The sequence below is a fragment of the Hibiscus syriacus genome, unplaced genomic scaffold, assembly GCF_006381635.1.
Source record: "Hibiscus syriacus cultivar Baekdansim isolate YM2019G1 unplaced genomic scaffold, ASM638163v2 tig00110813_pilon, whole genome shotgun sequence".
NCBI classification, from domain to species: domain Eukaryota; kingdom Viridiplantae; phylum Streptophyta; class Magnoliopsida; order Malvales; family Malvaceae; genus Hibiscus; species Hibiscus syriacus.
This window is the reverse complement of record NW_024062871.1, coordinates 1,543,986-1,559,845: the sequence shown is the minus strand read 5'-3', so window position 1 is coordinate 1,559,845 and position 15,860 is coordinate 1,543,986. Positions and strand designations below refer to the sequence as shown.

Sequence of the window (15,860 nt, the reverse complement as noted above, 5' to 3'; positions counted from 1 at the left end):
CTATCATCTTGCATTTATTGAAAGTAAGGAACAAATGATTCTAACTTTATATCTCGAACAAATGGTCTAACGGTGAGCTTATTTCTATAGGCAACGATTTGTTCATGCACTTCTACATGTCTAGGTCTGCTCTTAGATTTCTGTCGTTGTTTGCTTTTCATATCTCAGATCAGGTACCATGTAAAGTAACTATGACTGCATGCATCTAAGAGGCATTGTTTATCCATCAGTGATTCAGTGAGAATGACTAATGTTCATTGAAATGATGTGAGGCAAATTTCGTTTTAGGAAGATTATATCTTGTATTTATGTCTTGATATGTATCAACGAGTTGGATTAATGCACATTTGATAAGCTGCAGCATTGAAACTTTGTCCAAGTCTTTTTCTTTTGAGGCTTAAGGGTGCAGAAGCACTCAAACTTCGGGAAAAAAATCAATTCATCCAATTAAATCCTTATATTTTGAAATTTCAACCTTCATCCTTTTGGCCAATAATTGTTAAATTTAACAGTTTTATTAATTGATTTTACATGTCATGCCATGATGTAATCATGTGACATTTTCAGAATTTTTTTAATTTAATAATTTTCTTAGATTTTTTTCTTTTAAAAACTCCAAATTTCATGGGATAAAATCAGTGTCTTCATAATAATATTTCAGAAAAAAGCTGTTAAAACTTTGGTTAGAATTAGTTTAAAAGCCAAATTAATTTATTTTTTAATTCAATGATTTGATTGATTCTACAGTACAAATTGCTTGCCATTTGTTTGTTTTTTTCCTAAGCTTCATCCGCTGGAAACGTTCAGAAGTCAACCCCTTAAGAATTATAAGAAAAAAGTTTACAGTGACGTTTGAACTGAACATTAATTCATTTGTCATTCAATCCAAGCTAAGCTTAGACAACGTCAATTTGCTGTTGGCCTGTTCACTTACATATTCTTCGACTTTTATGACAATGTAAAGGAACCCTTTATTCAACTTACTACAGGACCAAGTAATCTCAACAGAAACTAAACAATAGATGTTCCAAACCCTGAAAATTTGTCTACCAACGGTTTAATCCTAAATAACATCTGAGAAACATTCTCAGTTAAAAGCATCACACCTCCTACGAATGTTCCCGTTCTTCCCCGTCTGAACATCTACGCGTCCGAGCTTAGTAATGGCAGTGACGAAGGCATTGTTAAAAGCCTGTGAATTGGCGGCCCATGCGTTTACCAGAGGCCTAGACCTCTTGTCCGTGAATAAAACCTGGTCGGAGGTGAACAAACCCTTGCCTTGCTGCAAGTTCTTGAAGTAAACATTGTCGAATTTCCTGGGAGCGTTCGGGTCCATATTGATGGCTATCCTGGGATCAACATACCTGGGACACATCTGTTGAAGTTTGGTCGCATACGCCCGGTTGAGTGTCGGGTCCACCGGAGATTGACGGCTAAAGCTGTATATCCTGTTTGAAAACTTGCTGCAATGAGAGAATCCGACGCTGTGTGCGGCTGCAAATATATAACACAAGGACCCTTTAGTAAAACCCTAAGTTCATGCTTGTGGTCGTACATTCATGTTACAATGGTACAAAGATGGATCGGAGGAGGGGACAGTCTCTCCGTTAAATATTTTAAATATTTTTTTATATTTTATATTAAAAATATATTTTTATTTCTCAAATTTTATGACTTCATCCCTTAATATAAAATTATGCATCATTCTCTACAATCATACTATATACATATATATACATTATATCCGTTACTTAAAGTCTAATCCTTGGATGATTAGTCAGAATATTCTTTAATGATCAGCATTGAAAAGTTTTAAATTATTTTTATTGTTTTCATGCAATCGTTGTTATACTAATGCAGCTAATATAACTATATAAGATGTAAATTAAATTCGATCTCTGTTTGATCTATATCTAGACATGGTCACATGACTTCAAGAATATACCCCTTTAAAGATGTTTTATATGAAATTATTTATAAAAATTAGATATTCCGAGTTAAAAACATATTGGTATCTGACACTATCTCAAAGTCTGAGTAACATGAATAGTACCTGAAAGAGCAATCACGTCTGTTCGCGAGAGTCCATTTGCTGCAAAAGGAGCTTAACCCATCCAATCTCCCCAATTCAACAGCATAAGACGGTCCACCTGACTGCAATTACGATCACATTTTACCAATATCATAACTCATTTCTTGTTTACATTGCTAGAAATATAATAACAACATGGGGGATACAAACCAGAGCAATCACATCCCGAGTTGCCATCGCCAATATATCAGCACATGAAACCTTGATTCTGCAACTAGGAACCGCATCGACCACTTGTTTAGCTTTGATCACAGTGTCGAACCCGTTAATGAACCGAGCCATTTGATATGTAATTTGAGTGATTGCAGAGAGATTGATTGTGAAGAGAACTATTTAAAGAGAAAGGGTCAGGCAAATGTTAAATGTAAAAAAAAAAGAGGTAATAAGATGAAGTTTCCAAGTGGTCTGGGAAAGGCAGTTGGATGAGAATCTTATTGAACAACAAAGAGAGCGTGGAATGTGACAATGTGTGTTTTTAATACAGAGGGACAGAGACAAGTTTCTGAAATGGACGCTGATTTTTTTTTTAAATGGTTCGTCGATGGCCGCCTTTGTCTCGTTTTCAAAACACTATGAAATTGCTGTCTTTTGTTGCAGTAATCATTATTTTAAAAAAATAGTACGAGTTTGATTATAAAATAATATATGTTAAGAATTTTTATTAATCATTAACAAGGCATAGACCCTCCCGACATTATTATTCGAACATAAGATTTCTAAGAAGAAATCACTTCCTCTTATCAACAATGACATTCAATGAGTTTTAAAAATCCTCGTTTTTAAACTATCCCCAAAACATAGTCCAAAGCGGGATTGCGGAACAGCGAGGGCTGGAAATTGGGCACAACTGCAAAACTCGTGGCAAGCACGTAAAGTCTTGTCTGTGTGTGCTTCAACGCCTAGAAATAGTAAATATTCCTTGGTGAATCGATGTAGACAACGATTCTTAGAAGGTGATAATAAAAATATGAAAGATAAAAGGATTCCCAATAAAACAACTCATTGTAGATTTGTTAAGATTACTATGGAATTGTTAGTTGAATAGACAGTGAGATCATGGTTAGGTTAAAACTAAAATTTAAAAATATTGAGGATTCCTTTCATGAATTAGTCATATGATTAGACTAATTAATCAAGGCATCAGCTGGGTTGTTCATTGCTATACTGCCGTTATAACGAGCAGAGTATATGACAGAAGGGGCAAACAAAATAATATATTATTAATAATAAAAACAACAGTCATCTGAAAGTTCTGAACTTAAATGCAACATCTCTTTAGATTCTTTCTCCTTCAAGTTTTGTGGATAGGATGGATAAAATAATGAAAAGTAAAGAATTTATAAGGAAAAAAATAAGAATAAAAATTATTTTATGATTATACTATCTTTTATAAACTAAAATGAACTAATAAAACTTAAAATGATTAATACTTTTGTAAGTATATTTAATTTACATCATTCTAATTTTCATTAGGATCTCTTTCATTTAAATTGATAAAAGTAGCATAAAAGAATTTAAAAGAGCTATATATCTCTTTCATTCATATTGATAAAAAAAATCAGTTTAAAGTTATTAAATTTTTTAAAACATCAATGTATATATATTTATTAGGCAAACGAAGCAAAGTAAAAAAAAAAGATTTACAACACCACCAATTATATTAAAAATGAGAATATTTTAATTGAGATTAATTATGAAGGGATCAATAGGATAATTAACCCATTGAAAGTTCTTTAGTCATTTTGACATGGGATTTAGGGAGGGAGGGAAGTCACTATTAGTGACCTCGCCCTTATATACGTTCATTTATTCATCTCTCTTCTTTTATACCCTAATATATCTCAATTTTCTAGGGGCATTTGATTTAGAGAAGAGCAAATTTTGAAAGAGTGATTCTAACAAGTTTTTTTTTTTTAAAAAAAAAGGCAAGATTTTCATATTTATTTTTGAGCTTCAAAATGAGCTCTCTTTGTTTCAAGTGGTGATAGGAGGAGGTTTGGTGTTTAGAGAATGTTTAGGCTTTTAAGGCTCTATCAATAAGTTTAATTCAATTTTAGAGTTGTAAATTCATTGTTATATTTTCATTTATCTCTTGATTGCTTTATGATTTTATTTTATGTTGGTTTGATTCAAGGAAGAGAGCTAAAGATTTTATTTGGTGTTTTGCATTAAGACAGTGCACATCTAACTTCGAAATGTTTCATGTGAGTCATAAATACGATGTTGTGAGTCAAATGTGTGCATGTTGTGTGTATTTGGTCGAAAAGTGTGAATTGATGATTTGAGCTATGATTTATGTTGAAAATGTGTAAAAATGATTTCATGTGATTTACTAATTCTGCACACTATGAGATTTTATTTGTACCTATTTATATATAATTTTTTTTTGTTAATATATGTGTGTCCATCCTAAAAAATATTTCTAAATTAACTTATGATTGAAAGCAAACAAAACAATACAATACAATACATGGACTCAAAAGTTGACTACACTCATTTAATCCAAATTTTCATGATATTTCGATCTATCGAGTTATTTGGAAACTTTTATTCTCTCTTTTCGATTTAGGGGTTTTCAACAACCCTTATTTTCTTGAGAGTTATATGTTAAAGACGTACTCATTATCTAAACTAAATTCAACGTCCTAACCCTAAATTACCATAATTCCTTAAATTTTAGGATTTAAGATAGATTCTTAGAGAAACATCATCAAATGAAAGAACAAGATTTGAACTCTTAGAATCTCACTTTAATATAAGGTTTAGACCTTTAAATCATATAAATCCTTGAAAGAATTCATTTTAAGGTTCCATCGATTTTTACTCAAACGATTGAATAAATGATACCAGGTAATAGAAAACTCATGGAGATTTCCAATAGTATGTTTAATTTAAGGTCCAAAACATTCAAATCACATGAATCTCTAAATTTAATTTGAGAGTTTTTCAAATACGTATTTAATTTGAAGTTTGGATAATCAAATTGGCTCAATCCTTAAATTAAAGATTTATAGTTTTAATTGAACTAGTTCAGAATAACAATCCAAAAGGAATCTTGTGGTGAGAGGATTTCAAATATGTATTTAGTTTTAATTTTAGATGATTAAATAAGCTTAATTCTTAAAGATAAGATTCAGGATTTCAATTGAACCAGCTAAAAAACAGTCAAATAGAAACTAAGATTGTTTTTTTTCTCATATTAACATTGTTTTTTATAAAATAATCGGGCCAGATATAGATCGATAAAATTTTAATTTCACGTTATTAAAGAAAAACCCAGCCAACCTTTATTATTTTTTTCTCAATTTCTAAATTGTTTTTTAAGCCTTCTAAGTATTTGTTTTAGAATTATTCAAGTATGTTTTGATAAATATGATGACTCAACTAGAGACATGATATAAACTCCAATATGATAACTCAAATTTGATCTTAAACTTGAACAAACCAAGTTGAATAGAAAACTTACCCGAATTTTACCCTAAAAATGTTACAGAAGGCAAAGCATCATCAGTGTAAGCATGACAGAAAATGATTTACATAACATCTTCCAAACATCATAAAATGATTCTTATAAGTTGTTACTTTTTTCTCCAGAAAATATAATTAATTTTCTATGAATTATTTTTCAAAATATGTTTTCAATTAAATAAATAAACTCAAAACCTCAAATAAAAACCATACTAGCAAAACAATGCAATAAGGACCTAAAACACTTAATAAAAGAGAAATAATTAAGTATACTAATCATAGTTCTCTTTTTCTCTCTTGTTACATAGTCACCATTAATCTCTTTTCTTTTTCATCTTTGTGATCGACGGCGACATCAATCTCGGTACTGATTGCTGATCACCGGTATTCATTATTTTTCTTTTACTTTATTATTGCGTATCTTTGTTTGTTCTTATTTTTTATTCTTAATAATTATGAATTTTTGAAACATATTCTTCTGTATTTATAACACGTTTTTCTCTACCTCTATAACACGTTTTTCTCTACCTCTATGACACGCTTTCGTTTGTTTGGTCGTTGCTTCCGTTTATTTTTCAAGGTTGAATTTAATATCGCTACGACTGATCAAGATGTCGCTTATTTGTTATCATGATGATATTCTCTGCTTTGGACTATCAGATTGAATTTGAATATGCGATTTGCGTTTATGGATAGTATTTTCACATCGCTCGATTCTGATTTGCGGTATGTCGGTGGTCTTTCAATAATTTTATTCCCTTTTGTTGTTCGTTTGCCGATACAATCAGATTCACTCATATTTATCTATTGTTCGAGTTTATTTGGTTAGTTTTTTTAACTTTTTCCTTGTATGATCATTGTGTGATTTTAAGTTGCTAGTTTTCTTGTGTTTAGGAAAACATTCTTATTATATGTTTAGTTTACAATTGTGGTCGTAAATCTTCATTATAATTTGAATATTTTCTATTTTTAATAAAATTATCGAATTCCATAAAAAAATTAAAATTAATCATAACTTTAATATTTTTATTAATTTTATATAATTGTAATTAACATAATGCTTCTCTTTTTTTAACTCACTTCTTTTTTTTCCTTTTGAACTGCAATATTTATATTTTATATCAATTTAAATTTAATTGTAAAATAATAATATATAAATTATACATTTCGTAAATTTTAAGAGTTAAGTTTATTTATTTTTTAGAATTAAAATCAAATTAATATAATTTACAAATATTGAGGATTAAAATTGTAATTATATTAATTAAAAATATATAAAATCAAAAGAAAACATTAAAATTATGATTAATTATTTTTAATTATTTAATTTTAACATTGACATGTATTAAATTATTATTTTTTAAAAGATCGCTCTTTTAAAAAAAATTAATTGAGAACGGCATAAGAGATTTTTTTAGCTTAGTATATATGACATAAAATAACACGGACCCAATTAGGTAAAAGGTTAATCCAGGCTAATGGCCCAATGGATGATCATCCCTTGCAGGCATGAGGTTTTGGGCAAGTTTTGTCAATTTCAGGCCTTAAATAAAAATCAGAAGTTGGGCTGTAGTTAGTAGGTTTTGGAACAAAATCCAAAAGCCTAGTTACATAAATTAAAAGCATTTTTTCAATAATATTATTTTAGAATTATGTATTTTTTAAGCACCTAAGAATTTATTTTTCAATTTTAAAAAAATATTTAAGATTTTTATATAAAATCTATTGAGTATATATCATCTTTCCCTTAAAAACAGGTCATGCAATCAGATAGTTTTGATATTTTCGAACATGCTAATATAAAATCAGATAGGTAAAATGATGTTTTGATATTTTCGAACATGCTAATATATACGTGTTATGTAAAAATTGATATCTATGTGAAAATTTGTTAACTGATATATATATGCTAAGTGAAATTAAGCTAAAATCTATAGTTTTGATATGTGAAATTCATCCTCGTGTTATGTCTCACAACCCCATTTTGAAATAAAAATAAAAATTATAAATTTATTTAATAAATTTAGGGACCAAATTGAAAGTTTTCAGAACTTGCATCCTGGTTTAACATCTACAGGAAATTTAGGGACATAATCCTAAATTTTCCCATTTTCTGTATGTAGTAAAAAAATATGAGTTAGGTAGCTGCGGGGATTTGAAACCCTAACCCCAATTGGCCGCCCATGCCTTAGCTATTTAGGTTAGGGTACTATTTATGATTTTTTGTATTAAACATATATATTATCGTTTTAAGTTCGGGTTACAATACTTAAACCCCAAAATCCTCAATCCCCAATTCCCTAACCCCTTAACTACACTCATACCGGCCCTCACCAATCCTCCACCGCTCGTCTCACCGCCGTTGTAGCTGGACTCGCCATTGTCGTGCTCTTAAAACCCAACCCGTGGGTCATAATGTGGCCGTCATTTTCTTCGTCGGCGGCGTAGGTCAGCTCGGTGTTATATTTTTGGGTGATTTCAGCAAGTTTTGTCGTGATTTTGGGTTATAATTGCATTGGTTCAAGTGCATAGATGAACGGGGGAAAACAGCCGCCTAAAACGACCCTCGTCCCCGTCGCACGTGCTGCCACGCGTTGGCAGTGCGTGTTGGGCTCCTCTGTCTGTCCAAGACTCTTTTGCAATCGGGTTTGTTTGACCAAATTGAGTCAACTTAGAATGAACAGAGTCAATCCGAACTGATTTTACCGTTGATTTTGACCAAAAAATAAAATCAAAAAAATCAAAAAGTCATATTTTATGTTTTACGACGTCCTCAGTCCAAATCTGAAGTCTGTTTTTCCAAATTCAAACTTGGTAAGTTGTTTTTCGGCATTTTATATCCTTATGCAATACGAATTTTCATGTTTAAGTTCCGTTTCTAAAGTAATTGGTTTTGCCATGTATCCGATACATTCTGGGATGTGGAATTAAAGGTCGAGGGTGATCAAATGGAGTTTAATTGGTTAACTGATATGGCTAAAAAATCGAGGTAATACATTACTACCTTTTGCATGCTTTATAGAACATGTTGGTATTGGTTAATGCATGGATGAATATATTTGGTCACATGTATGTAGTTAATCATCTCTAAACTTGATTCGAATACAGTAAAATGTATGATAATTAATAAGACTTGGATGAATCTATCATAAATTAGAAGTCTAGTAATAAATAATTCCAAGTTTAGTGATTAATCAGTGCAACGATTAATCGTATAAACCTTAAATTATGGTTATTCCCGTTAAAAGTTGTAATACAAAAAATAACCAGATAAGAAATTATCAAATTTCCCCTGAGATGTAAAAATGACATGGAATTGCTCTTGTTATTGGATTTCACATGAGAATTTGTTTTCGACCTGATAAAATTACTGATTCACCTGTTAATTTCATGATTTGTTCGGAGAATCATTGATAATCAATTCATGACCTCCGTAAAAGCTCAAAACCTAGGATTCTTGATTTTTTAGCAAGTACTTAAAGACTAACACCATGTAAGTACTTTTTATGTTTGAATTGTTTGAAATGACTGAAATAAATCACAAGTTTGAATTAAATAGAAAGACTAAACAGAAGGAAAAGGCTGGAAGACCCTTGAACTATAGAATAACCAAAATACCCCTGAAGTGTGAAATAACCTAAAATACTCCCCAAGCCATAGAATGACTGAATAACTTTAAGCTATGGAATGAATAAATCTACCTCGAATACCAGAATGATTTAAATACCCCCATAATCTAGATTAAGCAAATGTTTTTGGACAACTTCAAAAGATATCAGTGAAGCTTTAAATGTTGTAACACCCCTGAGGTTTTTAGAGTATGACCTAAGTAGGTCGATCATCCCTAATACTATTACAATATAGAAAGTAAATAAATATTGTTTAAATACATGTTCGTCTCCTCATGATCCGTCTAAAGATGGTTCTGAAAGTGATCAGTTCGATTCTGCAATGCAACCAATTTTAAGAAATGAATATTTGTGAAGTTTCTCTACTTATATAATAGATAAGTGTCGCGTTTGTTGGGAATTGTACAGTGCGATTGGAATTGGAAACCTATTAAGATGCTTGAAATCTGAAAATTCTGTAAATCGTTGCATACTATTATTAAATTGATTTATCAAATTTCTCAAGAATTAAATGACTAAAATACCCTTATAAGCCTAATTGATGGAATCACTTTAAGAAGGTCTGAGTCTTAAATAACTTTTGATACAATAATTCTGGAATACCTTGCTGATATATATTAATATTATATGATCTTGATAAATCACTTCTTGAATGACTGATGAATTCACTAGTTATCAAACCCCCTTTTATAGGGATCTCATTTTTGAAATCTAATCAGTTGGCAGAAGTTTCGTGTTTTCCTAGCTTGATAATTGCTAAGTACCTCTGAAAAATAATTGGATCCTCTAGTGTGTTCCCTATGTGCTATATGATTATTTTATCTGTCCTGAAATGTGATTTATCGAAGTTACTGATTTACTCAATCTTTTAACTATTCGATATTCTGATTTACTGATGTATTGGTTAACTATTTATGATCTATGGCTACATGATATGTGCTTTATGGTTACCTATTTTCACTGGAAAATATAATCGTTCATGATTTATGGATTTTGGTATCTACTATTTACTGTATGAACCGATTATTGGGATATTATCTGGGTAGGATTCTGGAGTATGGAGGTGCAACTCTGATCAAGTTGGTAATTTCTTACGGACCTAAGGTGACCTTGGTTAGGCTTTGAGGCCCCAAGGCATTTCCTTGGATAGGCTTTAAGGCCCCAAGGTACTTCCTTGGATAGGCTTTAAGGCCCCAAGGTACTTCCTTGGGTAGGCTCTTATGCCCTAAGGAACTCCCTTAGGTAGGCTCTCACGCCCCAAAATATTCCCTTAAGTTTGCTCCTACGCCCAATGGGCCTAGGGTAGGTAAGTCCTTATGGATGCAATTCTGGGGAACTGTATATCGGTGTTCGGTTGGAGGGTATTACTGTGGTTTTAAAATATGTTTTAAGCTACTAATGTTTTTAAAGGATCTGTACACATTTCTCTGTTTTGTTGGAACACACTAGACTCCTCAATTCAATCTTCTAAATCTGTGTCTCTCTGAATCCTTTCTTCAGATCGTAAATTTCTATTTGTAACTGAAGACTTGGCTAATGGAGTATGAATTCACCGCTAGAATCTGATGATGACTGGCCCGCTAAGGAATTTATGCTTTACCGTATACTCGATGGCCTATTACATTCATCTGGTAATTATGTATTACTGAGCTTCCCAAAGCTCACTCTTTACTCACAATTTCAGGTTAAAAGAATCGATCCAGTGCAGCTATCAACTTCAGAATTTGGAGTTCCTTCGGCTTTGCTTGCAGAGTACGGTACAATGTGTAATTAGGGGGCATTTAGGTCACATTTGATTTTTTTATATACTGAGTCTGAAACTTGTATGATTTTAATTTTGTTTGTAATATATGAATGATTTTCTGAACTTGTATTTTAATTGTAATTTGTTTTATGATTTTACACGTTTTAACAAAAATTTAAATTTTTCTTGAATTTTTATTGTGGGTCACTCCGATGGTCTTAATGTGACACCTCATATTGGATCGGGTCACCCGCATCGGTCTGAAGGTGTTACATTATGTGTGATATTAAAATTGGCATTTTTTAAAATTTGATATTGTAATAAAAGGAGCCTTTGGTTATTAATTTTGTTCCGAATACAATTGGTTTGTCATAGGATCTATAGCGTTTATGGTACATGCTATTATATACTTGGGGAAAGGAGGGATGTTGTTAATTAAAATTTATATCTCGATAAGAAGGAGGAGTGATTATTGTTATTGCTATCATTATCGATATTTGGTAAGGTTAAATCCGAGTATTTGTAGACTACTAATAAATCATCGGATTAAATCCTAGATCATAATCATGGTGGTCAAATATAATTGTATGTTTTACAGATAAAAAAAGCGAATTAAATAGATTCGATCATTTATATTTTATATATTTATATTATTTATAATTATTAATAATCGTAATACATTAATAACTTAAATAATATAAAATTTAATATATTCATATCGTATTTTAATTATCGTAACTTCAGAACTATGAGAAGATGAGGATTTTTTTAGGCAACTTAAAAATGCATGGAGCAATGCTCCCGACAAGATGTCCCATGTGGAAGCTACTGGTAATTGATTTTTATTTGTTTTACTTAAAGTGAGGCATGGCGTGTTGTTCCACTAACCGACTTTGCATGATATTATTTTTAATCCAAATGAACCCTGAAGTTTTGTATTAAAAACCAATAAAAAATTGATTAGATTCTCATACTCCACCATCATTCATCATTATCTTTGTTAATATTTTAATGGCTATATTAATACTTTATTCTAATCTAATTTGTACTTAACTTAGATGGCCGTGACTCTTGAGCTTCTCAATAGCTGTTGATCAAATAGTTTTTTATTAATTATTATTGTTTTTTAAAACAATAAAAAAAAGGGATCATGACATAGTCACTTCTCTTGTGAAATATTAAATTAAAAAAAGTTGGAAATTTCATGATCCAATGAGTTATTATTATGCAATAATATTATTTAATAACTACATAATGCATGCTTAGGTAGCCCCCCAATTGTAACTAAAGGTGTTAATTTTCTTATTATTCGTGACTCCAACTTTTAATGTGCTCGAAGATCCAGGGCATACATGCTCAGTTTCAGCAACCCCAATGGACCCACCACCCAACACGGTTGCACCTCCCTTCTCCGGCAACTCCTGCTTCCATCTTTACTCCCTCCAATTCTTTTAATATACCCAACTTTCTTGTCTTGCGCAATTCATTATCATATTCTCTAGGTTTGAGCCCTACATGCATGTGATGATGTTATCATTTGTCTATTTTTTATTTATTAAATTATTGAAATATATTTCTGTTGTGAATAATTTAAAAAATGGATTAATCAGAAAGGTGTTTTCTGGGTTACATTTCAAGATTTGTTTCGAGATATATTTTATTGAAAAGCAAATCCATTTATCTTAATTCATATGGTCCTGGATGGACACTGTTCCAGTCTGTACCATGTACAGCTACAACATAACAGCGACAAATAATGAGATATATTTTATTTAGCATTATTTTCCAGGAATCTGAAATTAAGATCTATATACATCATGCCACCAAAATATAAAGATTTCACAGGAACATTTAATGTGTACCTCTTTTCAATTGGTTGTGTTGAGAATATTGGATCTGGACCGTCTGATTTTTTTTGATTTCCCAACAATCCTCCTATCACATGCCCAATTAACGGCAATCATCATGGGCTGGACAACTCCAATCAGCACCATATTTTTATTTATTGGACGGAAACAAAATTTCATATTATTTTCTGATAATAATTAAGTAATTTTAGTGGTTAAAGAATTATTATCTTTTTGATGTCTAGATTGAAACATTTATAAAAATATATAAATGTTTATTGTCAAATAATAATATTTTATTTGAATGAGAGATATAATATAGAATTAAAAAATATTGTGAATTGTCAGCAGGCCAGTAAATGTTTATGTCACTTTAACCTCCTCCACATATATGGTAGACAACTGTTACAAGGGATATACAATTATTGGTACATGAGATTCATCCATTAACAAAACTAAGACAATATTCGATATTTATGCTTCACAAAAAATTAGATACGAATATTAAAATAAATGTTTGTATTGCTTGCAATAGGCATTGGGGATTGTGAATATCCAGATTTATATATAAAAACAAATGGAGTTTTGGGTGTTATTATATCCAATATTTATATATAAAAAATTCATTGCTGAAGGAGTGAGAGACATCTTTTTCACAGAAGTTGAAGGGTATTGGTTAAGGGACTGGGATTTGTTCGGCATGCCTCAAACCCCACACTCGCATCTCCTCGGTTTCTGCATCTTAAGGAATCTTACATTCTTCTGCTTCAAATCAATATAAAATACTCTATTTCAAGGAGTGGTTTGATGCCAAGCTGCTGTTCAACTTAAGGTTTCAACTGCAGTTATATATATATCAACTTTTCTCTCCCTTTTCTCCTTACAATTTCACTTTTCCTTTTCTTCTCATACTGCTGAAGATCTTGAAGAATCCTTTACAGGTTAGAATATTATATGCTCCTTTTTATTTTCCTTTTGCATGCATATGAATTCATTTCAAGAAGAAAATAAAACGATTGTGAGTTTGTTTAGATGTTTATTTGTTTTTGTTTTTGTTTTATGATAATGGTTATGTCATCATAGTCAGGAAGACAAAGAGCATTGAAACCACATGTGATGTAGATATATATAGTCTCCATTCATCATGGAAGATATTTTTTGTATTGGAAGTTTATGAATGGTGGAACAACCAGACAATCATGCTAAAAGTAGCTTCTTTCTTATCTAATAATAATGAAAACATATACTAGATTTCAATCTATGACCCATAAATCAACGGACTAAGTGCCGCCTTACGGGTTCATACATTATTGCCCTATTTATCAGCTTTTCTTCTCATCTTTTTCTTTGAATTTGTCTTGTTTTACAGGTGGAAATACTCAGAGTTGATTGAGCATCAAGTGTAGATATTGTAAAGTAATCTACTTTTTCTAAGCAGAATTACTTGGAAAGAAAGGCATCATATCGCCACCAAATTCAACCCTGTTTATCTATCCCTTGATATTCTTTTTTTTCTTCTTGGGATTTTGAACAAGCAAACAATGGAGAAGATTCTTAGACCGTACGATAAGGAGTTTATGAGGATTGCGATCTTAAAACATGAAGAAACATTCAAACAACAGGTACATTAATTTCTCAGAATTTCTTCTTTTTGAAAACTTCACTCTTCATATATGTCTTTCAAAAATCTTGCACTGATATGTTTGACCAGGTTTATGAGCTTCATCGTCTATATAGAATCCAGAAGACATTGATGAAAAGCATGGAAACTAGTACACCCATCAATGGAAGATATATTCATAATCAGAGTTCAAGAACCAGACTTGACTTGGAACATCCAGCGGGTGACGATGACGATGATGAAATCATAGATGAAATTGAGATTGAATTGACTTTAGGACCCACAAAGTACGTGTCGAGGAAGAAACATGGTACTCCCACTTTAACCTCGGATTCTGGACCCAACAGCTTATCTTCATCTTCGACCGAGTCCTGCCATATGATCAACAACAGCAGGCCGAGTAGTTCCATGGCGACAACCAAACGGAAGGCAAACACAGCAAGAGAGGAATTCATTGGTCGTGAGCTGAGACTCCTCCAGGTTACCGACACGACATTGGGGTATCAAAATGGAAGTAAAAACAACGTTGATCTCGAACAACAACTCAGACAAGACAGATTAAATCAGCCCCCTTGGCTTTTCCAAGTTCTAAGTATGAATATTACTTGAAAAAAAAACAAATGAAAATCTACTAGGTCCATATGATTAGATTTTAGATTGATGTCTGTGAGGAAGGGTAAGGTTAGTCTGTCTGGTATTTTTCTTTTCTAAAGTAAAAATGGGTGATGGAGTCTTTATGTAAAGATCACTTATTTGACAAGCAAATCCCATTACCATATACATTGACTTGATTTTTCATTTTCTAATCAATCAATCCTTTTCAAGTAAAAGGATAAATATACCTTTATTTTCTTTTTGATTTGGTCAAGCTTAAAAATACTGTTTAATGTAACATTAAGAAGCATCCAACTCCTCACTCTGATGCACGCATTATATTTATAGCTGATGTTTTACATGACAAGGAAATGATATTCTAAACAATTATATAATATTTATAAATATAACATTTTCTTTCTTCAACCACACCACTTGTTGAGATGAGGGAAGCAGACATACACATTGGATTTCAGATGCTTTGCTTGGACATGCTCTCTGCACTTTAACTCCGTCGTTGTGCACATAAATGTCTGCATACATACCTTGCACGACTAACAGGTGTCGTGTTACTGTCAAATAATTCTTTTTTTCTCAAAAATAAATAAATAAATAAAATAAAAGAGTAGTAAAGAGAAGCAGAGTCGGTCCACAGGGACTTTGGAATTTCTGAAGTTGTGGACTTTTCGATTTTAAATCTGGATAAAGATGAAAAATGACAGGGATTTGGATAGAAGGGAAGATAAGATGGGGATGAGAGGAAAAAAGAGATTTAAATTGTTTAAAAATAATTGAGGATAAAGATAAAGTAAATAAATAATTAAATAAATTTAAAATAAATCGAGATAAGAAAATTTATTGTAAA

The 15,860-nt window shown here is 31.4% G+C and overlaps 2 protein-coding genes across 3 annotated transcripts; one reads left to right on the top strand and one right to left on the bottom strand.

The window, feature by feature from the left end:
* Positions 1–1,011: 1,011 nt before the first annotated feature.
* LOC120141808 (peroxidase 73-like) lies at positions 1,012–1,739 on the bottom strand. Its single transcript, XM_039156592.1, has 2 exons — positions 1,728–1,739; positions 1,012–1,531 (listed from the first exon to the last, which is right to left on the bottom strand). The coding sequence occupies exons 1-2, from the start codon at positions 1,737–1,739 to the stop codon at positions 1,088–1,090; spliced, it is 456 nt and encodes a 151-aa protein (XP_039012523.1). The 3' UTR covers positions 1,012–1,087.
* An 11,967-nt stretch (positions 1,740–13,706) lies between these two features.
* Positions 13,707–15,144, top strand: LOC120141733. Of its 2 annotated transcripts, XM_039156531.1 has the most exons (4): positions 13,707–13,721; positions 14,150–14,238; positions 14,273–14,402; positions 14,492–15,144. In XM_039156531.1, exons 3-4 carry the CDS (start codon positions 14,322–14,324, stop codon positions 15,008–15,010), a joined length of 600 nt encoding a protein of 199 aa, XP_039012462.1. In that variant the 5' UTR covers positions 13,707–13,721; positions 14,150–14,238; positions 14,273–14,321; the 3' UTR covers positions 15,011–15,144. The 2 variants fall into 2 exon arrangements, with proteins under 2 accessions (XP_039012462.1, XP_039012461.1); XM_039156530.1 differs by lacking the exon at positions 13,707–13,721 and having other exon boundaries at positions 14,080–14,238.
* Positions 15,145–15,860: the final 716 nt, after the last annotated feature.

What these genes read in the sequence shown, in the direction of transcription:
- LOC120141733 (XM_039156531.1), top strand. Translation starts at nt 14,322, where the DNA reads ATGGAGAAGATTCTTAGACCGTACGATAAGGAGTTTATGAGGATTGCG. An exon ending in AAGAAACATTCAAACAACAG is followed by an intron (nt 14,403 to 14,491) that starts GTACATTAATTT and finishes ATGTTTGACCAG; the next exon opens with GTTTATGAGCTTCATCGTCT.